General features: G+C 56.8%; 1 protein-coding gene across 5 annotated transcripts; it reads left to right on the forward strand.

Moving 5' to 3' along the window:
* The first annotated feature begins 38 nt into the window (after positions 1-38).
* On the forward strand, positions 39-27,451 carry LRRC8A (leucine rich repeat containing 8 VRAC subunit A). 5 transcript variants are annotated; one of them, XM_061433765.1, is made up of 4 exons: positions 39-165; positions 3,377-3,483; positions 18,525-20,689; positions 25,561-27,451. In XM_061433765.1, exons 3-4 carry the CDS (start codon positions 18,533-18,535, stop codon positions 25,834-25,836), a joined length of 2,433 nt encoding a protein of 810 aa, XP_061289749.1. In that variant the 5' UTR covers positions 39-165; positions 3,377-3,483; positions 18,525-18,532; the 3' UTR covers positions 25,837-27,451. The 5 variants fall into 5 exon arrangements, with proteins under 5 accessions (XP_061289749.1, XP_061289753.1, XP_061289751.1 ...); XM_061433767.1 differs by having other exon boundaries at positions 75-165; positions 3,381-3,483; XM_061433766.1 differs by lacking the exon at positions 39-165 and adding an exon at positions 495-826.
* The last annotated feature ends 506 nt before the right edge of the window (positions 27,452-27,957 follow it).

A 27,957-nucleotide genomic window follows, 5' to 3' on the forward strand; every position in this document is an offset into this window, starting at 1 on the left:
CCGCGTTCGCGCCCGACGGTGACGTCACTTCCGGGGCGGAGGAGGCTGAGTGGTGCAGTGAGGGACAAACAAAAGGAGGCGCCGGAGGGGCGCAGTGGCCGGCAGTGGGACAGAGCGGCAGGGGCTCGGGGCTGCCGGCTGGGCGGCCGGGCGCGGCGGGCCCAGGTGAGCGGGTGGGGAGGGGAAGGGGGCGCGAGCTGTCATCTCTTGAAATCAACTCCTGGACGTCCCCGGCCAGCTGCCCGGCCCCAGGCGCCTTGGGCAGATCGGGCTCTGCCTGCCGGGGCTGGCTCACTGGGGGCCTCCCGCGGCAGCTCGGTTCTGCCTGCCTCCGGGTTCCCCGCGCCCCGGGTCACAGAGGTCCCTCCCCTCCTCTCCCCGGCGCCGCGGCGCGCGAGCCCCCTCCCAGGCACCCTAGTGCCTCCCTGCGCTCTACATACCGGGAGTTTCCGCCTCGGCTCCCCCAGGTCCCCTTGTCATCCCCTGGGTTCCCCCAGATCCCCACCCCTCCACACACACACACACACACTCCCCCACTTACTGGAGGTTCCACCTCTGGGCCCTCTCCTTGGGATCTTTTTTTCCCCCCTTTTTCAAAGGTTCTCCTGGGCTCCTTGCCCGTTCCTCTTCCCTTGGAACCCTCCCTCCTTTGGATCGGGCGGGAACTGTGCCCTGACTTGGGTGGGGGGAGGGCAGATTCCCTGGCGAGGCTCTTGGGGGCCTGTCTGGGCTGGGGTTCCTGGGAAGCCCAGTCCAGGGGTCTGAGGTTCTGAACCCTGCCGGTGTCTTGTGCATCCAGATGGGCCTGAGAGCCAGGTCTGATGAGGTGCGGGCTGGAGACCTCGCAAAGTTGGCTGCCCAGCTGAAGCAGCATAGCCGTGGGTTCTTGAGGCTCCCTGATGATTCTGCTCCTTGCGTCGACCGCTTCTTTCCCCTGGTCTGGACTGGAGTGAAACCGGGATTGGGCTGGTTCTCTGCCGGTGCCAGTGCTGCCTTTTTTGGGAAGGAAGAGAGATGGTTGGGGGTGTTTCTGGCAGCAGTCTCCTCCTGATGGGGACTTGGCTGGAAGGGTGGGGCCGTCTCTTCCCCTAAGGGCTCTTTCTCTGCCTTACCCCCCTGAAGCCTTTCTGGGATGAGGTGTGAGGGAAAGGGAATTTGGGCCTAAATTGTAGAGGAAGGATTTGGTGGAGCTTAAAAGCTCCCAGGGGCCTCTCCTACCTTTTCCATTAGGAGTTACCTTATTCCCCTGACCAACCGTGTATCCTGCCGGCTGCATAGACAGACGGGCAGACAGACAGACTGACTAGAGGCAGGAGGAGGAGGTCTGATGTTGGTTACTCTTCTGGTGGAGGGGATGGGGGAGTGAGAGTTTGTTCAGAGGGACTGGGCAGTGCCTTTGTGAAGGTCAAGTTTGGCTCTGGGGGGGAGGGGGAGGCAAGGACAGATGGCTTGTGCTGGAGGACTGGGTTTTGGAGAGGTGCTGGGGTGTGAATGACTGGCCCCTGTTGCCCTGTCTTCCCAGTTTTAGAGATTTTTTGGGGTTACCTCCCATGCCCCCCGGGCCTTCCAGGGGCTGTGGGGCACACAGCAAGGGCCTGAGGAACGCTTGTGACTTCTCCCTGTAACTCACCCAGATCCTCCATCTCTTGGGCACGCCCACTAGGAAGCTGTTTCCTCTGCAGACTTCAAGTGGTCCTTCTGGACAGTGGGCGCTTGTGAGGATTGTCCCAGTGGGTCAGAACTCAGGGAGCTGGCTTGGCCTGGACCTCACTTGTAGTATTGAAGGGAAGGGATCATCCTGTTTTCCTTACTCTCCTGAGAGTGGAGATGATTTTGGGTTTTCACACAATGATGGTGTAAGACCTCATGGGGAGTCAGGTGGGTTAGATGTGGGGCTCTAGAGCCCAGCACACCTCCTCTCCCTGCCTTGACTCATTCATTCATTCAACCATCCTTTGGTAAGTGCCTGGCCTGGGCCAGGAATGGTACTAGGAGAACACGGTCCCTGGCTAATAGTCTGGGAAGAGAGGCAGACAGGACAACATTGATACAGAGGCCAGCATAATGCTAGAAATGTCTCAGAGGCAGCCCAGAGGAAAGAGGCATTAGCTGTGGCTGAGTGTGCAGGGGGTGGTCTGTGTGTGTTTCCTGGAAGAGGAAGGGTAAGGACAATCAGTGCCAGTGAGTCCTGTGGCCTGAGTTCTGGGCCGGCCTCTGCCACGGGCAAGTGACTGGCTTTCCCAGCCTCAGTAAATCCCTCTCCTTGCCAAGGAGGACAGGGGTGAGGGTAGAGCCTGGCTTCCGTGGCTTCCGTGCCTTCATGGACCCAGGTGCTTCTCTGCCCAGCCTCCATCACTCTGCGTGGGGTTCTCTGAGAGGCTGGAAACCATCTCTTGCTTCTTTCCTCTCAGCACAGCGCCTGGGCATTGAGCGGCTGTGAGAAATGTTCCATGGCATAAGCAGCTAAAAGGCGCCACGATCCCTTTGTCTGTGTAACCATCTCCCCCCCACCCCCACCCCTTTCCCCTTCCTGCTGATTGCTTGTCGTTTCCCCCTTCACTAATGGCTGGGCCACACTCCCAGTGCCTGGCTGGTTTAAACACTCCCCCCTACCTGGCAGAGAATGAGATGGTTGGAGGGCATCACTGACTCAATGGACATGGATCTAAATGGACTCTGGGAGATAGCCAAGGACAGGGAAGCCCTGCGTGCTGCAGTCCACGGGGGTCGCAAAGAGTCGGACACAACTGAGCGACTGAACAGCAACAACAACCCTATCGTGGTCTGATCACACTACTCTCCCCACCCTCCTGACCTGTGAACAGTTCTGAGCAGAGTGCCTGGCATGGAGTAGATGCTCACTAAACGCTCCTTGAAATTGTGTCTGGGCTGAGGGCGTGTCTCTGCCTGGATCCAGCTCACCCTGCTGCAGCTCACCTCTTGCCACTTTCCGCCTCCAGCCCTGGATCCAGCCAGGCTGAACCGCTCAGCGTGCTCTAGAAGTCATGTTGTCTTCCCTCCAGGCAAACATGTGCTGTCTCTTCTGCCTGGAATGCTCTTTCCAACTCCCACTCTTTCCCAGGAAGTCAGCTTAGGCAACACCCTCTTCAGGGAGCCTTCCCTGACCCAACTTGTCTGGGTCTAGTGCTTCTTCCCCCGTTCCCAGAGGGCCTGGGTTCCCCCAGCAGAGCCCCAGGCACTCAACAGCCTGTGATAACTTTTGCCTTGGCATCTCCCCGGTAGACTGTCCGATTCTCTGGCGTCACCCTGGTCCAGGCCGGGCAGTGAGTAGGGGCTCCGAAACTGTCGGCAGCCCAGCAGGTAATGCTGATTCCCACACACCTCCCTGCTCATGGTAGCTCTTGCTTCCTCGTAGGCAGGCGGCTTCCATGGAGCGAAAGGAATGCCAAGACCCTGCCCAGACAGACGTGGGCCAGCCTCAGCACCATCAGCCAGCTCGCAGATAGCAGAGCCGTCCTCAGGGTAAGGACTGGGCCCCCTCCCTCCAGGCCACCCTCGGCCCCTAGACAGGGGGCAGAGGGCAGTGTCCCTGTCCCCACAGCCCTTTGCTCTTCTTGCTGTAAGGCCAGGGCTTCTAGGACAAGGGTGCAGAAGACAAAACTCTTCTTCCTTCTCCCAACTCAGTGGTCAGCTGAGTAGCACTGGGGCTTCCCAGGTGGCGCTAGTGGTAAAGAACCTGCCTGCCAGTGCAGGAGATGTGGGTTTGATCCCTGGGTTAGGAAGATCCCCTGGAGGAGGGCATATCAACCCACTCCAGTATTCTTGCCTGGAGAATCCCATGAACAGAGGCATCTGGCAGGCTACCGTCCACAGAGTCACAAAGAGTCAGACACAACTGAAACGACTTAGCACATATATGCACGCCATACCCAGCAGGTGTGAACCTGCACGATGAACCCCTGGTTTTTGTCAGTCTTGGGAGGTGGTTCATGCTGTCTCGTGACCATATTTCCCAAGGTGTGTTCCGTGGGACACCAGTTTCTCTGGGCACAGTGGTCAGGTGACTCCAGGAACAGTAACCTGTCATGGTCCGGGCTGCAGGACCTCTCGGAGCCTTGACGGGTGTCTCAGAGCTGACTGAGAACATGAGTCTCTGAGAAGGAGCCAGCGAGCTGTTTTTCCCCCACACTATCACATGGACATCTTTGAAGATGGGAGGTGTCTTGGCCTCTGCTTTGGAGAACAGTTCTCAAAGGCAGGAGCATGCACCGGTTAGAACCCAGACGTTGTGGTCAGACCTGGGTGTGAGTCCCAGCTGCCACATGCTCGATAAGTGACTGTGGGCCAGTCGCTGTGCCTCTCGGAGCCTCAGTTTCCTCATCTGTGAAAAGAGGGTAATATTAGCTCCTTGCCTCCCTTGAGAGTATCTTGAAGATTAAATATGTCAATACAGGGAAGGTGGCTCAGGGTGTCCTCAAACGTGTTCTCTAAGCATAGTGGGTGTGGGTATAAGCTGCTTAATAATTTGTAAAACAAACCTAATCAATGATTTCTTTGGTCATTTGTGGAAGCTCAGGCAGTGGCCTTGATCCACCCCCACCCACCTCCCCACCCTTGCTGTTTATAGACATGGAAACTGGGGCTCAGAGGAAGGAAGCAACTCATCGGGTCGGAAGGCAGGGGTGTGGGGCTGGAGCCAGGTCCTGGAATCCCAGGCTGGGGTCCTTTATTCTCCATGCCTTCACCTCCCGCCATGGCTTTTGTTAAGGTAGGCCTTGCCTTTCCCAGCCTGGATTTTAGAAGAAATGGTATCTCCCATGTTTTTTGTTTGTTTGTTTTGCTTTGTTTTGTTTTTGTAATTACCAGCCAAGTTGCATGCCCGTTACGTGTTTTTTTGTTTGTTTTGTTTTGATTTTAATGCCTTGTGGAAGCTAGAGTCTCCTGTGATCCCCGTCTCCAGAGACGTGAGTGAGGAGGGCTGGATTTGCCCACATGCATTGTTAGCATTTGCCTTTTTTTCCTAAAATCAAGTCAGTCCTGATAGAGCCGCTGGTTTGCCGCTTGCTCTTGTCTCATTTCACAGTCCTCCCTGGACCTCTTTCTTGATGAGGTCGAGCTGTGGGTGAGTCCCGTCAGAAGGTCCCTACCCACTCCCGTTCCTCCCACCCGCAGTGCTCCCCCGCCTCCCCATCCAGGGTTTCTGAGCTGTTTGTCGGGACATTTACAGCAGCAGAGGGCGGTGGGAAATGCCTGGCGTGTGATTCTGTTGACCGTCCTGTTTATTGGGACAAGGTCAGCAAACCCCAGGCCTGCCCCGTAGGAGTTTCCTGTTGGTTTTGAGGAACTCTGCCAGCCCCCCTTCCCCAGTATCGGAGGCCTGAGCTGAGGTCTCTGGCCAGCGACGAGCAGGAAGCAGCACATCCTACTTATCTGAGATCAGAACTCCTCCTCCGTGCCAGCAAGGAATGGCCTGGGCCAGCCCGAGAGGTTTTGGCCTCCAGGTCTTGGCCCTCCTCTGTCTGCCTGAGGCAGGGCCACAGTGTGGCGTTGGCCTGAGCCTGGCCCTGACTCGGTTCGCCAGGCCGTCCTGGTGGATGGTTCGGTTTCGGTCCCCCGAGCACTCCTCTTAGGTTTTAGCCTTGAGAGTGGACAGGCTAAGCGAAGGTCGGGCACTGCCCTGGGGTCAGGATCTCAGGATGCCCTGCTGGGGCGTAGATACCTCTGGCTGGGTTTTTTTTTTTTTTCCCCGGCAGGAGGGACCCCTGTGTAGCCTGGTGGGCAGGACCACCCTGGGAGTCAGGTCTGTGCAGAGATGCGTCCCTCCCCTGGCGGAGCTCAGCTTTCCATCCAGACCGTCTGCCTCTCCCAATTCTTCCTCCCAGTCTTTCCTAGAGTCTTTTTCCTTCTGGCACGGGCCTCTTTGGGCCACCTCTGGCGGGGGCCCCAGACCTGGCCTCTCGGTGGACAATGCTCTGCTCGCCTTCCTTCCAGCAGCAGAGCCTTCATGTCCACGGTGGCTGTGGTCCGAGCCCAGGTGGTGGGCTGGTCACTATGAAGTTTACCATCTGATGCGCCACAGTCTCCAGGTGAGGAGACCAGGGCTGGAGGCGTGAAGGTTCTTGCTGGAAGTTGTACAGTTCCGGTGGTAGAGCCAGGATGTGGACCTGGGTCTGTGTGTCTGGGCAGCTGTGCTTTTTTTTTCTGATCGATACCTGTTTTTTTTCTTTTCCTTTCCATTATTTTTTTATTTGGCTGCACCAGGTCTTAGTTGCAGTATGTGGGGTCTTTAATTGCAGCATGTAAGATCTAGTTCCCTGACCAGGGATCGAACCCGGGTCCCCTGCTCTGGGAGCACAGAGTCTCAGCTCCTGAACCACCAGGGCAGTCCAGCCTGTGCTCTTTCTAGCCCACCTCTCATTTGTCTTTTTCTCTAGGTTCTCAGGCTTACGGGTACTTCAGAGTTGTTTGGGAGCTTGTTCAAAATGCTGATTCCTCTGGACCCATCACCACAGGCCTGCAGCGACTGAGTAGGGGGTGAGCCCAGGAATCTGCATTTTGAAGAAGCTCCCCAGGGCGTTGTGGGGCTGAGGACCTGCTGACCATGCCGGTGAACACTGACCAGGGCTTCTCCATCGGCCCTGGTCTCAACCTCTATCTGCTGCCAGGTGCCCTTAGCGTGGAATCAGGGCTGGGCTCCCTTGGGTCCCGGATCTTAGTGACTTCCTAGCGTGTGTAGGGTGGGAAGGCTGAGGTTTCTAGAATGACTTTTCCTCCCAGCCACAAACCTCTCCCTGCTCTCTTCCCCGATGCGTTTCTATTGCATTTCACATCTCGTAGGAAGTTCTATGTTTAACCGTCTCTTGAGGACTTAAAACATCCAAATTAAATGGACACTGAGATACAGCCTCAGGTCTGGAGCCATGTTCCACCAGAGAAGCAGGTGTAAAATTCCACGGCTCTCACATGCCACCTGGGCACCCCAGAGTCACCTCCGCTAACTTCATACCCCTGGCAGAGTTGGCCTGTGGACGGACATGCCACCCGGGTAGGGCCGCGCAGAAGTCCTGCTGTCGTGTCTCCTGGCTGGATACCTGGGGGCAGACCTTTCCAGTCTGGAGAGCTGGGCAACAGGCGGCTTACCCTTGGCCAGGCCCCCCCTCATTCGCAGTCCCCTGGGACCTCGGCAGATGGGTCTGTGACCTCTCTTTGGGGCTCCTGCCCACTTTTCGTACCCGTCTGGGAAGGCAGTGCTGGTGTTCAAAGCAGATCAAGACCTGTCTTCAAGGCCCTTCTGCCCCGTGTGGAGCCAGGCCCAGAGCTGGGCTCCCTCCCAGAGTTTCCTTAAAGCTGTACCTAAGAGACCAGAGATATCTGAGGATGGCCTTTTGGAGTTCGCTGCAGAGACCTTAATTCCAGGTACCCCTCTGGAAACAGGGATCTTGTCCCAGGAAGCATTTGCAGGGTTCTGGGTGCCCAGGTAGGTCCAGGAGACCTGCTGGCCTTCAAGACAGGCAGGCATGCAAGGGAAAGGCAGACCAGACGGGTGGCAGTCTTTCCGCCATCTTCTAGCTGTGTGGCCTTGGGCAGGTCAGTTAACCTTTCTGGGCCTGACTTCACACCCCTAAATGGACTGATGAAACCTCCCGTAAAAAAAAAACAGCAGCTAACATTACAGTCTTTCTATGAGGCAGGCTCTGAGCCAAAAGCTTTCTATGGACCGCCTCGTCAGTCCTCACCGCCGCCCTGACCAGGAATACCATTTCCTAGATGAGGAAACCAGGGACCCGGGAGGGAAGTGACTCCCAGGGTCACGCGCTGGTGAGCGGGGAGCTGTACCAGGTTCCTGGAGATTGGGAGCCGAGGCTCCGGACATGCCAGGCCTGGTGCTGACGTGCAGGCCGCATCAGTGACCCGGAGCCCGTGGCAGTAACACGCCCGCCTGATGGGGCGAGGGGGCCGTCCTGAGCCTCAGACCCGGCCTGTGGCCTCTGTGTGCTTGGCTCGGGGAACCAAGGTGGGTGTCCTTCACCGATCACCCTTCCCCCAGGAGGCCACCGCACCCTTGCAAGAGCGCTTGAGGACCAACCTGTTTGGGAGGCCCGGCCCACATGGAGAGCAGTTTGGAACTGAAACTTGTTCCCTCCCTGCTCCGGACTGCCTCCCCTCTTCTTTCCCCGAAAGTGAGGGTGTGCCCTTCAACGCAGGATGCATGGAGCCAGGCAGCACCCCCAGCCCACAGCTGCTGACTCACCCCGGCGGGTGTGGGGGCCTCAAGGGCAGTGCTGGCTCTGGGGTGGGTGGGGGCTGGGTGTCCCAGATGATGGGTTGGCCCTCTCCTCCCCCCGCCCCCCGCCATCCCCCCAACCTCCAGCCCCTGCTCTGGAGCAGAGGAGGCCCCAGGGTGCTGACCGAGGAGCAGATTCACAGGCCCAGAATGCTCCCAGGGCAGGGCCAGTGACCCAGTGTCTTCCTCGGAACTCTTGGGAAAGGCCCTTCCCCCTTCCCTGGGAGCACCTTGGAGGGTCAGCCTCCCCAAGCGTGGTACAAGAAGGGGCGAGGGGGGCCAGCCTCGGCCTCCCCTCCCTCCCGCCTGGGAAGTATTCCCAGCCTCTCAATTTGGGTTTTAACAAAGGGCTCTCTGTGCCCTGTTTACCCACAGCCTGGCCGGCCTGCCACGGCTCAGGTGTAAAAGCCAAGTGCTGCGGGCTGGCGTGGGGGTGGTTGGAGCCTGCCTGCTTGGCCACCCTCTGGACAGTGGGGCGGCATGTCATTTCTTCGACTTCCTTCCCCATCTGCGAGAGGCCCTGCGAGGACATCAACAACGTGGAGCGGGCTTGACCCCTCAGGGTGGTTTTGCGGGTGACTCACCAGCTCTCTGTCCGGTCCTGGAGTTCTGAGCTGGGGCTGCGGGAGTACAAGGCCCTGGAGTGTGGCGTCTTGAGTCCTGGGAGGTCCTGGGGGCTCGGGGATGCCTGGTCTGTGCTTGGAGGGGTTTGTGCTTGGGGCTCAGCCCTCTCTCGGGTGTCTGTCCCCCAGTAAATTCTGGGAGGGTCTCTGCAAAGGCAGGTGGATGAGATCAGCACAGCGCGCCTCCCTGTGTACCGGCCTTGGGTTGTCCCATAAGACGTGCATTGTGCTCTTTTTAATTCTCACACTAAGTCTCTGAGACTGGTACTATAACATTCCCATTTTATAGTTGAGGAAACTGAGGCTCAGAGAAGAGCACTCATTTGCCCCGGGCTCTGAGCCCACCCACGCTGAGGCCTGGCTTCCCTGCGCCCTACGTGCGCGTGTTAGGGCACACCTGGGTAGGGCAGGCAGGTAGGCGAACCTTTTTCATACTTGACGGATGGCCGGTACTATTTCTCCTAAACTCTTTTACACTCTTCAGAAACCACACATTGAGGAAGGTCTTTAGTTTCTTTTCCCAATTTTTTTTTTTCTACTCACAAAAATACCAGATTTGAGTACCAAACATGTAAATCATAAAGTATTTGTCCATTTTGTGACATTTTATATCACTTAATAATACATGATACATCATATATCTTGAAGACTGTTTCCCCGACCAGGGATTGAACCCGGGTCACCACAGTGAAAGCTTGGAATCCTAACCACTAGGCCACCAGGGAACACCCAGCATCTTTTATTTTACTTAATATCTCTTGGACATCTTTTGGGTCACTCTACACAGATATGAGGTAGGTAGCATTGTTTTTATTTTAAAGTTGCAAAAACCAAGCCTTGGGCTAAATAATTTGCCTGGTGTGTTGTCGTTTAGTTGCTGAGCTGAATCCAACTCTTGTGCAGCCCCATGGACTGGAGCCCCCAGGCTCCTCTGTCCGTGGGATTTCCCAGGCAAGAATGTTGGACTGCCATGTCCCTTCTCCAGGGGCTCTTCCCCACCTGGGGATGGAACCCACATCTTCTGTATTGGCAGCAGATTCTTTACCACTGACCCTCCAGAGATTCACTGATTCACCTGGAGTCATGAATTGTTTCATGCTACAGCTGGATTTGAACCCACGTCTCCCCAACTCCAGAGCTATTGCTCTTCACACTCCCTGGGATCTGTCTGCCGCCATGGGGAGGAGAGGGGCCCTCTGGGTTGCCTTTCTGAGTGCCTGGGGACAGGGGTGCTCCAGCCCTACTTCAGGAACCCGGTCTCACTTCTGTCCACCTGTGGGTGCTGCCCAGTGGAAAGGGTCTGGCTGCATCCTTCCCCGTCTCCCTGGGGCGGGGAGGACCAGGCGGGGGTGAGGCTGCGTTCTGCAGTATCTTCAGAGGCCACAGCTGCCGCTGCGCCAGCCAGGGGCAGGCCAGGTGGAAAGAGGAGTCTGCTGCCCTGGCGATGGCCTAGTAGCTGCTGCCTCCGGCTGAGCCCTGCAGGTGCAAAGACCAGAGAGCAGACCAGTCCGGAGTGGGAGAAACAGATGGTTATCGTGGTAAATTCTGTATGAGACAGTTTAAGCACCTGCAAAAGTTATGAAACTAGAACAGATATCTTTGTACCCAGGACTTAGCTTTGCCAGATCTTAATGTTTTGTAATTGCTTCAGATACACACACAGACACACAGATGCACACACATACACATAGAGATATAGATACACATACACACACATAAACACATAGAGATACACACACACGCACACACACGCTCTCTCTCTCAAATCATTTCAGGTGCAGTTGAAGCCTCTTCCCCAATCCCATTTTCTTCCCTCTTTAGATGAAATTATCAGCTTGATTTTGGGGCTCTCCTTGCACTTGGGAAAGAATCTGTCTGCAATGCAGGAGCTTCAGGTTTGATCCCTGGGTCAGGAAGATCCTCTGGAGGAGGACATGGCAACTCACTCCAGGAGTCTTGCCTGGGAAATCCCACGGGCAGAGGAGCCTTAGAGGGCTACAGTCCATGGGGTTGCAAAGAATTGGGCATGACTTACTGACTAAACAACGACACGTGTGTTTCTAATACCTTTGCCACACCTGGGTATATACACTGCAGAAAACCTCAGATGATGTGTGTGTTCTATAGCTTGTTTTGGGGTTCAGCATTATTTTGGGAAGGAAATGACAACCCACTCCAGTATTCTTGCCTGGAAAATCCCATGAACGGAGGAGACTTGTGAGCTACACAGTCCATAGAGTCACAGAGAATTGGCCTCGACTAAGCACTTCACTTTAATTTTTTTTTCATGTTGATACAGGTTGGTACTTTCATTGCTTCAGCATTTCACTGTATTCTCAGAGTAATTCATCCTTTCTCCTGTTGTTGGATATCTAGGTTTTTGACCTTTTGCTATCAGGAACAACTCTGGAGTGATCATTTTTGTCTGTGGCTTCACACAGACGTGTGAAGCAACCCTCAGAGCCTTAGGAGCGAAATTGCTGGGTCGGAGGATGAATGCACTCTATCTTCTCATCTAAGAATTCAACATTTCTGGCCAATTGCAGGGGAGTGAAATGGCTGGTGATTGTCTTAATTTGCATTCCCTGGTTAACAATGAGATTAAGAATTATTTCATTCGTGAATTTCCATTTGTGTTTTTTTCCCCTGTGAATTGTCTATTCACGTTTTGCCGTTTTTCTTCCCTATTGGTTTGTCTTTTCTGTGTATCTGGAGGAGTTCTGTCTTTGTTCTGGGCATTAATTCTTTGGCAGGTAAACCCACTGCAAGTGTCTCTCCAGGCCTGTGGGTGCATTTCACTTACTAGGTCCTTTGATGTGCGTCCATTTTAACTAATGTGATCGGTAGATGCGCTTCTTCCTCTGAGGATTTGTGCTCATTTGGGATAAGAGATCTTTCCCTGTCTTAAAGACATTAAGGTGGTCAGTTAGATTTTTCTTTAAATATTTGCAAGTTTTGCCTTAGGTCTTGAATTCATTGGAATTTATTTTCCTGCAAGTCGATAGATGGGGCTGTGCTTTTCTTCTGTGGGTAACTAAGCCAGCTCCATTTGTGGACACCCATTCTTTCTCCCCAGCCTGCAGAGTCGACGCTGTCACGTCTACGTTTCCAGAAATTTCAGGGTCTCTTTTAGGCTTGCTCTTCTAGTTCCCTGGTCCAGCCATCCATCCCCACATCCCCGCCGAATTGGTCGAATTCCAAGACCTTTATACTGGGTCTCCTCCCACATTATTCTTCCCCAGTGTCATAGCTATTCTTGGTCCTTGGGAATCTTGATTTTTAAAAATCTTTTTTTCTTAATTCCCTGAGTAACGTATTCTTATAACAGAAAACAGAGGGAAGTTTGGGGTTAAAAAAAGATTGTAAACATCAGCCTAATGTCACTGTCAGTATTTTTAAAATATACGTCTAAGTTATTGCAGAAGGCTTGCTTATTCCTCTGTCATAGTCTCGTTACCTTCTTTTTGCATTGAAGGCATTTTGTCATGTCATGAGGTCATCAAGTGCTTTGCTCTAACGTGTTTTCATTGTTTTATAGTATTCCATCATCAGGTCATTAAATAGGTATTTAATTGATCACCCAGTAACAGGCATCTGGATGGTTTCCAATTCTCCTGGGGTATAAAGACAACCACCATGAATGTTCCTGTAACTAAACCTTTGTCCTAGAATCTTGCCTGACGATTGCCCACCTCCTTCCTGTCGCCTCCCCCTCCCAGCTCAGCCCAGTTGAGCAAACCTTTACTCCGCTTTCTGTGTTCCGGACTCTGCATGGGGCCTGGGATGAATCTGGAGGGATCCGTGTCCTGTGGGGCTCCCAGCCTACCTTGCTGACCTCTCTATGGGCAATCTCTTGCCAATGAGCTTTACGTGGTGCAGCTGGGGTGAATCCCAGCTCGCTGACCTCCAGGAGGGCACGGTCAGTAGCTTTAAGAGATGCCTCTGTTCTGGAAGAAGGGTTAGAGCAGAGGACAGCAGGGCACACGGCCTTTTTGTCTTTCTCAGCTGCCTGGATTTCAGCCCTTTAATCTTTGTCTTCTATTCAGGATCCTCTCCAAATTCTCCATCTCTTGGGGCCGAGACCTGACCCAGCCAGACTCCCATCACCCTCCCGAGATTGCTCTCTGAGAGCCACAAAAGAACACCTGAACTCTCCACCTGAGGGCTCAGTTTTTATTTCTTTTCTTCTAGGCTCTATTTATTTTAAATTCTATGCTACTTTTCAGTCACAAAGGTAATGCCTGCTGGTAAAAACATTACAGTCTCCTTTCATCCTGCCTCCTGTTCCCACTCTTAACAGGGAGCCATTCCCCAGCTGGGTCAGGCTTTATCAACATGGCAATGTATTTATTTATTGTTCTGAATCTCACTTTATTTTCAAAATGGCATTACATACAGAGCTCCTTTATTCTACTGAAAAGGCCCGGTTGCATTCTGGCGGCCTCTTGAAGGGACCAGGATCTGCTCACCGCCTGCCTCTTGTGTGCCCAGCCTCATCTAACTGTGTCCCCGTGCCAGGTGTCAGGGCCAGCGTCGGGGGCGCTTTTCCTTCTGTTTTCTTCCATCATGCTCCGGGTCTGTGCTCTTTTCATCCACCCATCAGCTGTCTGCTAAAGTCAGATTGCCGTCGGGGGCCAGGTCTGTGCCTGTCTCAGCCTCATTCCACAGATGGGGGGGACCAAGGCTCAGAGGGGTGAAGTCGCCTGCCCAGTGTCACTCCACTGCTGAGTGGCAGAGCCCACCTGCCCCTCCCTCTAAGCCCCCATCACTGTACTCCTTGCTCTCCACCTGCCTGAGGTCCCCTCACACAGGTTGTCTGGGAAACCTCACTCCTGTGACTCCCTGATAGTCCTGAGAGTTTGGCATAGCATCTGCTACCACGGGCATTTTATTACAGAGAGACCAAGTCCGGGCTGCTGGAGGCGCCTCCCCCTCCCTGCTGGCTTTAGGCAGGGGTGGCCAGGACAGTGAGTGAGTGTCTGGGTGATGCCAGTGGGCAGGGAGGTGTTGCAGTGAGCCAAAGCCTGGATCACACGCCCCGTGATCCTTGACTGCCTTATGCAAAATGTGGGCACCCCCATGACAGATTCCGTATTCCTCTCCTGATGGGGAAACAGGCCCCAGAGAGAAGCTGTTGCACACCTCTGCTGGGGGCAGTCCTGGCTGCAGAGGCCTCAGTGCAGGAAGGGGATGAACGCACTGCCTGCAGGAAACTTCCTGAAAAGGACGTTTTCTGTAACTGGGAGAAAAGGTCCCCACTCCCTTGAATCTGCCCCCTTCACCTTTTAGTGCTTTCCTGACCATCCCCAGGTAGGCCCGGGGTAGCTGTTGGGTGGGAGCTGCTCCCTGGAAGTGCTGCTTGTCGGGGCTCCACCCCAGATCTGGGTTGAAGGTGACAGGCAGTGTGATGCTGGGCACATGACCTCTCTCCCCGAGTCTCAGTTTCCCTATCTGTAAAATGGGTGTGTGGAATATTAGTCAGCCTGGAAAAGGAAGGAAATTGCTTCCTTTTCCTGGCACCTGCTACTCAGATGGTAAAGAATCTGCCTATAATGCGAGAGACCCAGTTTCGATCCCTGGGTCAGGAAGATCCCCTAGAGGAGGGCATAGCAACCCACTCCATTATTCTTGCCTGGAGAAACCCCATAGACAGAGGAGCCTGGCAGGCTACAGTCCGTGGGGTCACAAGGAGTCGGACAAGACAGTGATTTCCACTTTTACAACATGGATGCACCTGGAGGACATTATGTTAGGTGGATGAAACCAGTCCCAGAAGGACAAATAGCATACGATCTACTTATGTGAGGTCCCTGGAGTAGTCAGAGTCATACTGCCAGAAAGAATAGAGGTGCTCTGGCTGGGGTGGGGGGAGGGGGGAGTCAGTGCTTGGTGGAGACAGTTTCAGTTTTACAAGACGAGAAGAGTCCTGGAGATGGGTGGTCGGTGATGGCCGCGCAGCAGAACGAATGTCCTTCATTCAAATGTGTTACATGTATTTTACAGCAATAAAACAATTTTGAGAAAATAAGGGAGGGCGCCAGCAGAGCGCACTCCTGGGCTCCGAGGGTTCTGGGCTGGGCCCTCATTCTCAGAACAGGGAGTGGCTCCAGCTGTGGGTGTCTCTTCACCTTGAGTCACCAGCTCCCAGGGCAGGTCCCTGCGCTGGCCCTCCCTGCCTGAGGGGGCTCCGCTCCTTCCCCTGGGGAGGGCTGGGCAGGAACCGGGAGGGAGGGGTGCCCACAGTCGCCTTAGCTTCCTCCCTGGCCCCCTCCCCCGCTCTGCCAGGCCAGCCCATCACCCCCAGGCTATGCCCTTCCCCACCCCACTTCTTCCCCTTGCCTTCTCAGGCCCTCTCTTGATACCTTTATTGAGCGCCTGCTGTGTGCGGCAGACCCTTGCCCTCCAGCAGCATCTGGGCAGAGGTTGAGGATGGATGACACCAGCCCAGGCTGCCTGCTTCCCTCTCTGCACAAAGTGCTTTAGAAGCTTGGGATTCTCTGGGCCCTTCCCAAAGCCCTGCAAGCAACCTGCCCTGACCACCGGGCCGTCTCTTCTTGGGGACCCATGGGGGAAGGCACCGCATCCCTGGCCCCCTGGGGACAAAAGCCTGTGGCCTGTGGCACCTGTGCCTTCTTTGCAGATTTCCCCCGAAACGCCATCAGAGAGGGGCGGGGACTTGTCCAGAATCCCACAGTGAGTTGGCAGAGTCCGAAACGTGGTGCAGCTAAAGGGCAACCCCCCACCTCCCCAGGTCCCCCCACAATGAGGCCAGGCCTGCTTTTCTCAGCTGTGTGGCCTGGGCCCCTGGCCTGACCCCTCTCAACCCCTGTGTCTTCTCCCTGGGCTGAGGAGGTGCCAGGAGCCCCCCAGGACCATCACAGGACTGTCCCCTCCACGAAGCCCTTCTCAGCAGGGTGGTTTACAGAGAGTTCAGAACAGAAGTGTTGGGGGGGCAGGAGGAGCCAGACACACTGGTGGACGGGACAGTCACCCCCTCCGAGCCTCCGGGTCCCTCACCTGTGATGGAGAGTGGACCTCCCACCTTAGACCCAAAACAACGTAAGCCAAGCCCCAGGACAGCAGGGCCCAGTCCTCCTGGTGCGAGAGGCAGGCTGTTCTCCGTTGCGTGACACACCCACTCCCCCGAAGCTGCGAGGCTGCAACCACATCCTGCCTGGTCACAGACTGCCCCCACCCCCAGCGCCTGGCATCCTGCCTCGGCGGTCCCAGCCCCGGACTTTCCAGGGGCAGGCTCTCGCACGCCCTCGGGCCCTCGGTCCTGTCCCCTCCTCCCTTCCGGTTCCCAGTCTTTGGGCGCCTGCCTGGACGTGGACTTGGCGAGCCAGGAAGGGAGGAAGGAGTTGTCAGGGTGTCGTTCAGCTGGGGTGGGGGGCCCGGCTGCGTGATTCAGCAGGCCCTTCCCTGGATGCCCACTCGCCCAGGAGTGTGGGTGGTGCGGGGAGCCAGCTGGTCATTAGAGGGCCTTCCTGTAGGGCGGGCACTTACCAGGAGGGCCGACCCCCTGGGCTGGAGCCGCCAGCCCAGGGCGGGTAGTGGTGTCTGCTGGCCCCACGGTGACCTGAGCTCTGGGAATCCTGGCAGGAGGGGGGCAGGAAGCTCGACTCCTGGGCTCCACCTCTTGGCACTGCCCTGTGTGGGGCCTTGAGCAGTGGCAGGACAGCGAGCCTGAGCCCTGGTGAAGACTTGAGTCGGGAGGCTTCAGTTTGGTCTCAGCTCTGCCCTGATTGTAGAGTGACATTGGGCAGGTGATGCCACTGAGCTTCAGTTGTCCCCATCTGTGAAATAGGGCCAAAGATAGGGCCTTGCACCTGGGTGTCAACGCGACTCCACGAGGTGGACCCCACGGTAAGGGCTTAGCCTGGTGCCTGGCACATGTCCATCTGTTGAGCACCCCGATTCCCTCAAGGGGTCTAGGTTTGCTTCCTCCTGTCCTTACCCATCCTGGCATGCCCAAGATGATATGAGCATCTGGTGTTTGCAGGGAGGCCCTGTGCTATGAAGTGTTTGTCACTATTAATACTATCAGTAATCAAAATAAGGGCCCCAGTCCCATAACCTGGGACCTTTGTGCCTCTCCCCACAGACCCATTTGTCTAAACACGGGTATTTAAATCTTGGTTTAAAAATCTAGACTCTGGATTAGAAAACAGTAAAATGTAAAAATCACAATTTTTTTTTCAGGGAATGTTCTTTTTTAAAATTTTTATTTATTCATTTGGCTGCACCAGGTATCAGTTGTGGCCTGTGGGATCTATTTTCCCTGACCAGGGATTGAACCTGGGCCCCCTGTGTTGGGAGTACAGTCTTAGCCACTGGACCATCAGGGAAATCCCTAAAATCATAATTTTATTTGCGAAAGGACTGGAAGGTTATCACTCAGTGAAAAGTTAACAGGGGTGGGTGACTCTGGGCGGTGTTCTTACAGGGTTTTTTTTTTTTTTCTGTCCATAATGCTTTATACATTTTCCTGACTGTTCTCCAGTGAACACCTAGTCCCTTTCTGGTCTGGTACAGCCTCATGGCCCGAGCAGCATTGTAAGAGTGACGTGTCCGGCAGGGTGCTCCCTGCTGGCCCAGGCATTCAGGGTTTCTTCGCAGGTTCATTTTGTTGCACACCTTCCCCGCCCCCGGCTGCACTTCCTGAATGTGGCCTCGAAGTCAAGCGTTAAAAAAAACCAGACTCCCAGGCTCTACCCAGGACCTGCCAAGTGGGACTCTGCAGGGGGAGAATCTGCTGCTGTTCTAAATTTCTTTACAAACACACGTGGATGCACATAGCCGGAAACAATCTGATGTAAATGCCCTAAGCGTGTGACCCTGTCATCCTGCTTTCTAGTCCTCGCTGCCCAGCCCCTCCTCCAGGCACCCGTCATTACAACCTGCTGTCTGTTTGTCCTTCCTGCCAGTCTCCCCACACACCCAGAGTCCTGTGTGGCCATATATTTACACACACACGTGGAATGTTTTAAGCTTCCTTATTTGTTCTATAGAAGCTAGTTCATAGTCCACTCCCTCTTCTACAGTTGGCTTTTCTCACACTTTGAATAAATCTCTTCAGGGACTTTGAATTAATCTCCTGGTGGTCCAGCAGTTAGGACGACTCTGACCTCTACTGCAGACGGCCTGGGTTCAATCCCTGGTGGGGGAATTAAGATCCCGCAAGCTGCATGACCACTCTTAAGATCACTGGCGTGGCTTCATGGCACATGGTTCTGAAGGAACTGTAAGTTTCCAGCTGGCCCCTCTGGTTGGTCTTACCATTAACAGGATGGGGTCTAGACAGGACTTCTGGACTGTTCCTGCTGGAAGGCGGGGGTCCCTGTGAGGCTCTTTAGTGATCTGTCAGCATGGCCCGGACTTCATGCCTCAGCCTTCCCTTCTGTGGAATGGGGAGGCTGCCACCTCCCCTGCGGTGGTTTCCCTCCAGCCACCCAGTGACCGTCTGGTTTCTGGACCAAGGCCACTCCGTGGGCTGCCCTGTGAGTGTTGCCCAGCTATTGTGACTCACAGCTAGCCTCGAGGTGGAATTTTGGACAATGGGTCCATAGTCTCCTGCCCCTGCCGCCCCCCACCCCCACCCCGGTCTCAGAAAGCCCGGCTACCCCTCAGTAACCCCTTCCCATGGTCCCTTTCAGATTGAACCATGATTCCGGTGACAGAGCTCCGCTACTTTGCGGACACGCAGCCAGCGTACCGGATCCTGAAGCCGTGGTGGGACGTGTTCACCGACTACATCTCCATCGTCATGCTGATGATCGCTGTCTTCGGGGGCACGCTGCAGGTTACCCAGGACAAGATGATCTGCCTGCCCTGTAAGTGGGTCACCAAGGACTCCTGCAACGACTCGTTCCGGGGCTGGGCGGCCCCTGGCCCAGAGCCCCCCTACCCCAACTCCACCATCGGGCCGACCCCCGACTCCGGCCCCACCGGCATCAAGTACGACCTGGACCGGCACCAGTACAACTATGTGGACGCCGTGTGCTATGAGAACCGCCTGCACTGGTTCGCCAAGTACTTCCCCTACCTGGTGCTTCTGCACACGCTCATCTTCCTGGCCTGCAGCAACTTCTGGTTCAAGTTCCCGCGCACCAGCTCCAAGCTGGAGCACTTCGTGTCCATCCTGCTCAAGTGCTTCGACTCGCCCTGGACCACGCGGGCCCTGTCGGAGACGGTGGTGGAGGAGAGCGACCCCAAGCCGGCCTTCAGCAAGATGAACGGCTCCATGGACAAGAAGTCATCGACGGTCAGCGAGGACGTGGAGGCCACCGTGCCCATGCTGCAGCGGACCAAGTCTCGGATCGAGCAGGGCATCGTGGACCGCTCGGAGACAGGCGTGCTGGACAAGAAGGAGGGCGAGCAGGCCAAGGCGCTGTTCGAGAAGGTGAAGAAGTTCCGGACCCACGTGGAGGAGGGGGACATCGTGTACCGGCTGTACATGCGGCAGACCATCATCAAGGTGATCAAGTTCATCCTCATCATCTGCTACACCGTCTACTACGTGCACAACATCAAGTTCGACGTGGACTGCACGGTGGACATCGAGAGCCTGACGGGCTACCGCACTTACCGGTGCGCCCACCCGCTGGCCACGCTCTTCAAGATCCTGGCATCCTTCTACATCAGCCTGGTCATCTTCTACGGCCTCATCTGCATGTACACGCTCTGGTGGATGCTGCGGCGCTCCCTGAAGAAGTACTCGTTCGAGTCCATCCGCGAGGAGAGCAGCTACAGCGACATCCCCGACGTCAAGAACGACTTCGCCTTCATGCTGCACCTCATCGACCAGTACGACCCGCTGTACTCAAAACGCTTCGCTGTCTTCCTGTCGGAGGTGAGTGAGAACAAGCTGCGGCAGCTAAACCTCAACAACGAGTGGACGTTGGACAAGCTGCGCCAGCGGCTCACCAAGAATGCGCAGGACAAGCTGGAGCTGCACCTGTTCATGCTCAGCGGCATCCCTGACACGGTGTTCGACCTGGTGGAGCTGGAGGTGCTGAAGCTGGAGCTGATCCCCGACGTGACCATCCCGCCCAGCATCGCACAGCTCACGGGCCTCAAGGAGCTGTGGCTGTACCACACGGCCGCCAAGATCGAGGCGCCCGCCCTGGCCTTCCTTCGCGAGAACCTGCGGGCGCTGCACATCAAGTTCACAGACATCAAGGAGATCCCGCTGTGGATCTACAGCCTGAAGACGCTGGAGGAGCTGCACCTGACGGGCAACCTGAGCGCCGAGAACAACCGCTTCATCGTCATCGACGGGCTCCGTGAGCTCAAGCGGCTCAAGGTGCTGAGGCTGAAGAGCAATCTGAGCAAGCTGCCGCAGGTGGTCACGGACGTGGGCGTGCACCTGCAGAAGCTGTCCATCAACAATGAGGGCACGAAGCTCATTGTGCTCAACAGCCTCAAGAAGATGGCCAACCTGACGGAGCTGGAGCTCATCCGCTGCGACCTGGAGCGCATCCCCCACTCCATCTTCAGCCTCCACAACCTGCAGGAGATCGACCTCAAGGACAACAACCTCAAGACCATTGAGGAGATCATCAGCTTCCAGCACCTGCACCGCCTCACCTGCCTTAAGCTGTGGTACAACCATATCGCCTACATCCCCATCCAGATCGGCAACCTCACCAACCTCGAGCGCCTCTACCTGAACCGCAACAAGATCGAGAAGATCCCCACCCAGCTCTTCTACTGCCGCAAGCTGCGCTACCTGGACCTCAGCCACAACAACCTGACCTTCCTCCCCGCTGACATCGGCCTCCTGCAGAGCCTCCAGAACTTGGCCGTCACGGCCAACCGGGTGAGTGACCCGTGGCAGGGTGGGGGTGTGTGTCTCCGGACGTCTGGCACCCCTGGTCTGGGGTCTGCAGCTGTGGTTCCCAGAAGCACCTGGGGGAGGAGCTGGATGAAAATCCAGATGCCCAGGCGGCTTCCCCTGCACCCCCCCACAACTTAGCCCAGACCCGCCGAATCAGGATCTGTGGGCTGGGGAGCCTGTCTCGACTGCAGGACGCGGCCAGGTTCTGCTAGGAGGGATGGTGTGCTGGTCCCCAAGGTGGCTTTGGGCGGGTTGCTTGGAGATGGGGATGTCCACAGGCAGGAGTCTTCTCTGTCAGGGCTCGGTCATGGGACGCGGGACTCGGCCTAGGACTTGTGGTGTCTTCCTCAGCTTGTCCTAGACCAGACTTGGAGCCCAGGATGGGCCCACCCAGGACGGAAACTGCGTGGGTGGCTGGTGCACCTCCCAGAGCCACTCACACCCTCTCCCCTCTCTGCCTGTCAAGGGTGGCGAAGGGCAGAGTTGGGCTCCGCTGGGGCTGGCTTGTCACCACCTGTCTTTCTGGAGAGGAAATTGTGCAAACTGTCGTGGGCCTGCAGAGCCGAAGGCCACACCCTGGTAGTGATCGAGACCTTTTTCGGTTCCTCTGCACCCACCCCTTGCCTGTCCGGGGAAACCCCCCCACCCAAGGGACCCTCTGTGGAAGCAGGCGGGTAGAGGTTGAGGGCAGGTGGTCCTGTGGCTTTGTGGCCTGGCCTCTGCCGCAGCTGCTGGGGTGCCTTCCTTTTGCCCTGCCCTCTCCTGGTGGGGACCTGATGCTGGAAGGAAGTCTTCCTAGTTCCTACTGTGGGTGGAAACCCTCTCGAAGGGAGGCGGATGGTTTCAGGAAGGACAGCAGGGGCTTGCTCCAGCAGTTGGGAGGCAGCAGCCCCTGAAATGCCCCCATTCCAGGGAAGGACACGCCCTGTCCAGCATCACTCACGTAGGAGGATCAGGCATCCCAGACCTCTGACCGCTAGAACCCCTCCGCTCTTCCCCAAGCCTCTCTCCCTGGAAACCAGAGATTGTGACAAATCCTTCCTTTCCCCCGCCATATGATACGCGTGTGCACATATGAGAGCGTACAGGAGTGAAGGTCGGATCCCAGGCTGCTTCACTCTAGAGAATCCGCCCCCGGGGAACCAGGACAGGCCCACGGCCCACCAGTCAGGAAAATTGGACTCCTGGGAGCAGCCCCATTTGGGGAGGAGGGGACAACCACAACCCTTCCTTCAGCATGTGGAGGGGGACCAGGCGGCTCCTCGCCAGATACCCGGTGGAGGAGGGTGTGGCCAGGCCCCTGCTGGGCGCCCGGTCCTGCCCCCTCCAGCTCTTTGCTCCAGGCACAGCTGTCGGGGTCACGCGTTGACTGAGGTCACCCTTCAGGAAGCGCGCTGGCGGCAAGGCACGCAGTCCCTCAGGAAGGAGACCCTTTGGCCCCCAGTTCAGCACGGTGCTTCATCACGTCCTGTCCCCACCCCCTGGAATCCCAGAGGCCTTTGTAGGGAAAGAAAGTTCTTCCAGCCAGACTTGGTCCGGCTCCTCCTCCTTCCCAGCGGGAGCCCCCCCCACCTTCCTGCCTCCCTCTGGGCTTGCGGTTCCTTGGTTCCTCTCGAGTCACCCCCACCCCCCACCCCTGGGCTACTACCTGTGAAGTGGACAGGGCAACTGAATGTGGGTCAACTCAGGCCTTCACCGCGGGTTTTCTCAGGTTTCAAGTCTTGCTGACCAATACCTTGTTAAGGGGACATATTCTTTGTATGGTTATTCAAATATTCATTCATGGATTTGGCAAACGTTCTCTGTGCACTCCTAGTGGGGAGCTAGGACCCCCCACCCCGACCCCGGTCCTTCCTGACCTCACTGCTTGCAGGGACAGATGGGTAACTCAAGTTAGCACCCTTGACTGTGCCGGGGGCTGGGCTTAGCCCTGGGCAGGCAGGTCTCCTGGAGGAGGGGATGTCTCACCTGGCCCTGAGGGATGAGGAGGAGTTAGCCAGGCAATGAAGGAACTTCTCAAAGGTTTTGTCCACAGGGAACTGAAAGCTAGGGGTGGAGCTGTGAACTGAGCCTCTGGGATTTGGACTACCCCACCCGCCCCTCTCCCCCCCCACTGCCCCTGCCCCCGTCATCGAGGCCAGGGCTGAAGGCATCTTGTTTTTCCCACTTGGTTGCAGATTACCTGCCTTGCGTCCTTTCCTTCCCTCTTCGCTCTGACGACCTGGATCTTGGCTCTTCAGTCCAGTGCCTGACTTGGGGCAAACTGTCCACCAAATTCCCGCTGACTGATTGAGGGAGGAAGGTCTGCCTTGGAATGCAGAGAGCTGGCTCTCCCTGAAGCTCCAGGGAGGTGGGGGCGGGGCAGGACAGAGGTCCAGAGCTATAGAAGCCCGTGTGCAGGGCCTTCCCGGCAGTCCAGTGGAAAGACTTCACCTTCCAGTGCAGAGGGTACAGGTTCCATCCCTGGTTGGAGAGCTAAGGTCCCACGTGCCCTAGAGCCAAAAGAACCCAAACTTAAAACAGAAACAGTGTTGTAATGAACTCAGCAAAGACTTTACAAAGGGTCCAGATCCAAAAAATACCTTAAAAAAAACCCTGCATGCAGCTGTCAGGAGTGGGTGAGGCCTGTTCTCACGTGGCTGCCTGGGTGGCTGGAGGGTCCTTGAGGCAGGACGAGGCACAGGTTTTCAGAGAGGAGGGGGTAGGTCCCGTGTTGGGACGTCCAGGGGACCAGGTTAAGTCAGCCTGAACCTGAAGCTCAGGGAGTCATTCCCCAGGCTCCTGGGTGAAGATCTGTCCTTCCTGAGTCTGGGAGGGGTGGGGGGTAGGCTAGAGGGTAGGGGCCAGGGGAGTGTGGCTCGAGCCTTTGGGAGGGGCAGTGGAGAGCAGGGCCAGGCAGGTGGGTGCACAGCCCGTGCGGGAGTCGGGTGATGACAGGAGAACACGGGCAGGTCCAGTGGATGAGGAGTGGCCGCAGGTGGCTCAGGGTGGGCAGGGGTAGAAGCCGGCTCCTGCCAGGCCAAGAGAGACGGCATCTTCCCAGGCGGTTTGTTGGGAAGGTCGCAGAGGCCCCTGGGAGGGTTGTCTTGTTTTTTCCAAGGACCAGCTGGACTCGAGGGGTAGCCAGTGCTGATGGGGTGGCCTGAGGTCCCTGAGGAGGTGGGCGAGGGTGGGACTGGGATGATGGGAGTCGACTTCGTGCCTTCAGTGCACCAGCACACCTCAGGATGAAGGACAGGAGCGGCCAGGCTGGGGACCGAGCCATCAGAGCCACCTTCCCCTCCTTCCGTGGGGCCTGCAGAGAGCTGGCCGCGGAGCCGGGGGTGCCCCGGGGAGGGGGTGTGTCGGGGGAGAGCCCCGACGTGAACCCCAGTTCTGCCACCCACTGCCCCAGTCCTTCCCGCTCCCCGGCCACTGTCTGTGTCACCAGAGGAGGCCAGTTTTGGGCACAGTGGGGTCTCTGGGAGGCTCTGGTCCTGCAGGAACCCACTTCTCTGTCCTCTGGCCTTCCTGGAGTCCCTGCCCACCTGGAAGCCACGCCTGCCCGATTCCTGACCGTTGGGCACAGCAGTGGCGGGTTTGCAGACCCAGGTCAGGAGTCCTTTTTAAAACATCTACAGTGCCCCTCTTGGCATGGCCTCTGCCTGGCCTCAGCATCCTCGGCAGAAACATGCTGATGGTGACAGAGCAAGCTGCCCGTCACCCTTCTGTAGGCTCGGGGCCCATCCCCTGGCTCCTGCTTTGCTGGAGGGGTCCCTCCTGTCCGCCGTATCTGAAGGAGCTGGTTGTAGGAGAACAGGCTGAGGAAGTGCTCATGTCTGTAGCTGATTGCTCACAGGAGGGCAGGGAGGAAGCCAGCCTTTATGGGGCTCTTCCCGTGTGTCCCCACCCAACTGCACCGTTTGCTCCTTGCTCCACCAACAGAGTGGACAGTTAGAGCACGGACTCTTGAGCCAGATTCATGTCTTGGCTCTACCGCTTTCCAGCTGTGAACTTCTCAGGAGGCTGGATCCTTCAGGGCCTCAGTTTTTCCATCTGTAAAGTGGAACAAGTGTTTCCACAGTACTTAGAGGTAGTTGTGAGAGTTCAACTGTTAGTAGCATCAGTGCTCAGAGTGAACCTGTCCTGTAGTAAGCGGCAAGTGGGTGTTGCCTCTTATTCAAACTTTGCAGAATCAGGAGAGGGCCCCGAATGGCCAAGACTGGGCTCCCCACACCCACCCTCAGCCTGTGACTTGACAGATAAGGAAACTGAGGCCCAGGAAGGGCTGTGATTCTGACTGTGTTGGTGAGCTCTCCCTAGTTCTCAGCAACAGCTGAGGGTATAGAGTTTTCTCAGCAGGCTGCTGTGCTTTCATAAACTGTTCTTAAACCTGGCAGGCCCCCAGGCCTGGCTCCTGGTGAGCCCTGGGTGGTGGAGGAGGGGATGGAGCTGGTAGCAGCTGGCTCCTGTGATTTGCTTTGGCGGGGGGGGGTGGGGGGTGACAGCTGCTGGGAGACAGCAGGGAGCATGGCACACCCAGCCCTGCCCTCTCAGAGTCCCTGGGTCTGCCAGTGACAGGAGATCAAGCAGTTTTACCACGCGGAGGGATCAGTGCTGTTGGGGGAACACGGGCACCTTAGGTTACCAGGAGGTCAAGGAAGGCTTCCTGGAGGAAGTGACGACAAAGCCAAGACCTGCAGAACACGGGGGAGTTAGCCAGACGCAGGCCAGCTTGTGCTGGTCCCTGAGGTCTGGGGTAGCTGAAATGGGCATCAGAGAAGGTGCCAACGCCTGGGGCAGGGAAGCCAGGGCCCCGAGGCCCGGGTCCCGGCTGCGCCCGCCTCACTGTGCCCTCTTCTCCTTACCTCTAGATCGAGGCGCTGCCACCCGAGCTCTTCCAGTGCCGGAAGCTGCGGGCCCTGCACCTGGGCAACAACGTGCTGCAGTCGCTGCCCTCGCGGGTGGGCGAGCTGACCAGCCTGACCCAGATCGAGCTGCGTGGCAACCGACTGGAGTGCCTGCCTGTGGAGCTGGGCGAGTGCCCGCTGCTCAAGCGCAGTGGCCTGGTGGTGGAGGAGGACCTGTTCAACACCCTGCCCCCTGAGGTGAAGGAGCGGCTCTGGAGGGCTGACAAGGAGCAGGCCTGAGCTCCCATGGCATGGAGCACGGGTGGCCCTGAGTGGGCGGCCTGCAGCCGGACCTCCAGGCAGGCCTCGGGCCCAGGAACCCAGGAGCCCCGACGGACTACCAGCCCAGCCTGTCAGCAGGGGCGCTGGAGCTGGGCCGGGCGACAGGACCGCACCTGAGGGGCTGGCCCCTTTTCTCCTCGAGACTCATGCCCCCCAGGGCGGGCGCCTGAGGGGGAGATCAGAGACCTGCAGTCCGTCTCCCAGCGAGCGCAGTATTTGGACAATCAGGGCCTGCTCCCTGGAGGCCATCGCTGCCCCAGAGGCCAAGCTGACGCCAGAGTTCCAGGGACACCTTCTTAGTTCTTGGTATTTATTTTCTCCACCTCCCGTCCCCTCCCTCCAGATAACTTATACATTCCCAAGAAAGGTCAGCTCAGATGTGGGGGGGTGTTAGAGGAAGGGTAGCCATGTTTCCGTTTTCCTTTTCTTGGTGGTGCCGCCAGCATCTAGCGCCCACCCAGACGTGAGCAGAGCGGTCCAGGGTGAACCAGCTGTGGGACGGTCACCCCGGAGGTGCCAGGCTGGGCTCTGGGGGCATGGCCCATGGGAAAGCAGGCCGCCAGCAGAGAAGCCAGGCCTCGGGTTTGCTGCCACAGTTGAGATTTTTTTAAGGAGAAAGAAATTTTTTGAAATTGATGGTTTGGGTATCAAAAAGAAAAAAATAACTTAAAAAAAAAAAAGGACACTAAAGGCCAGTGAGTCGGAGTCTCGGGGCAGGACAAGTGTCCTCCCTGAGCAGAGCAGCAGGACACTGAATTAGCTTCCTTCCCCCGGGGAGCAGGCTGCAGGATGCCTCCAGTCCGCAGTGACCTCGGTCCAGGAGTCTGTCTGTTCCTCTCCCCTCCTAGAGCGGGGACTATTTTGTTCTGTTTTTTTGGTGTCTTGTTTTCTTTCTCCTCCATGTATCTTGGCAGGCTCTCGTTTCTGTGGCTGTTGGCCAAAGGGAATGTTCCGGAGCTGCCAAGAAGGGAGGGGACTCGGGTTGGCTCATCCCCAGATGAACGGTGCTCCGCCCCCGCCCCCTCCCCGCTGCACCCTCCGTCCTCCCTGCCCCGACTTTGTGGCAGTGTTAGGAGCCCAGAGGAGCCGCCTCACCCGGACTCTGCTTTCGCACCTCGTGTGTCATGAGTTAGCCCAGTGCCACCACTAGCCTCAGCGGCTGACGTCAGCCCTGTCCCCACCTGGTGACGTGCCACCCCGTCCTTCAGCATGGGACACCTGGAGGCAGGGTCGCCACCGGGGTAGACAGGCCCTCCAGGTTCTGGATAGGTTTCTGTCCCAGGCGCCCAGCCCACGCAGCGCCTGGTGGCGGGAAAGCCAGCTCACTTCATTGAGATCAGTCTCCAGGGTCCCCGCCACCTTCGATCGATCACTTGGACACTAAGGCACGTTCTCGCGTCTCTCGTCTTCACGATTATGTCCATTTGTCCATTTGTGTTTTCCGCGCCGTGTCATCAGATGTAATCCTCAGAAATAATGCACACTAGCCTCTGACAACCATGAAGCAATCCGTTACACATGGGTCTGAACTTGTGGACTCGGTTCAAATAGCAAATAAACCTATAACAAAGTGGCCTTTGGAGGTCTCCATGTCTCTCGGGTCTCTGAGGTCCCCTCAGCCCCATGGTCTCTGAGAAGATAAGGAACTCTGCTTCCCTACCTGCCCCATGAAGCCAGAAGCCCCTCAGAGGCAGCTACCAGCAGACACTCACTGACACAGTCCTGTTGCCTGTCAGGAGTGGATCCTGCAGCCAGGTGTCCTCTGCCAGCCAGAGCCTAGGGTTCCGGCCCTCGTGAGCTTTGGTGGGAGGGATAGGAGGACCAGAGCGGGAGCCAGGAGTCTCGGGTCCTTGTCCCAGCTCAGTCATTCCCCGCGTGAAGCTGGGCAGGCCCTTCCCTCCCGAGCCCTCCACGTCCCCATCTGTGCATTGGGCACATGTATGCTGTTCTCTTTGGGTCCTTATAATAACAGCAGCCAGTCTCCAGGGCTCTGCAGAGGCAGTCCTGACCCAGCTCACAGCCCCTTTGGGCTGGATGTGCTGAAGGCACGCGCTGGGGTCAAGGGCAGAAGCTTGGGGG

Source organism: Bos javanicus, chromosome 11 (assembly GCF_032452875.1).
Source record: "Bos javanicus breed banteng chromosome 11, ARS-OSU_banteng_1.0, whole genome shotgun sequence".
NCBI lineage: Eukaryota > Metazoa > Chordata > Mammalia > Artiodactyla > Bovidae > Bos > Bos javanicus.

Coding starts and splice junctions, on each gene's coding strand:
- LRRC8A (XM_061433765.1), top strand. CDS start 18,533: ATGATTCCGGTGACAGAGCTCCGCTACTTTGCGGACACGCAGCCAGCG. Junction 20,690..25,560: donor TGGCCGTCACGGCCAACCGG/GTGAGTGACCCG, acceptor CCTTACCTCTAG/ATCGAGGCGCTGCCACCCGA.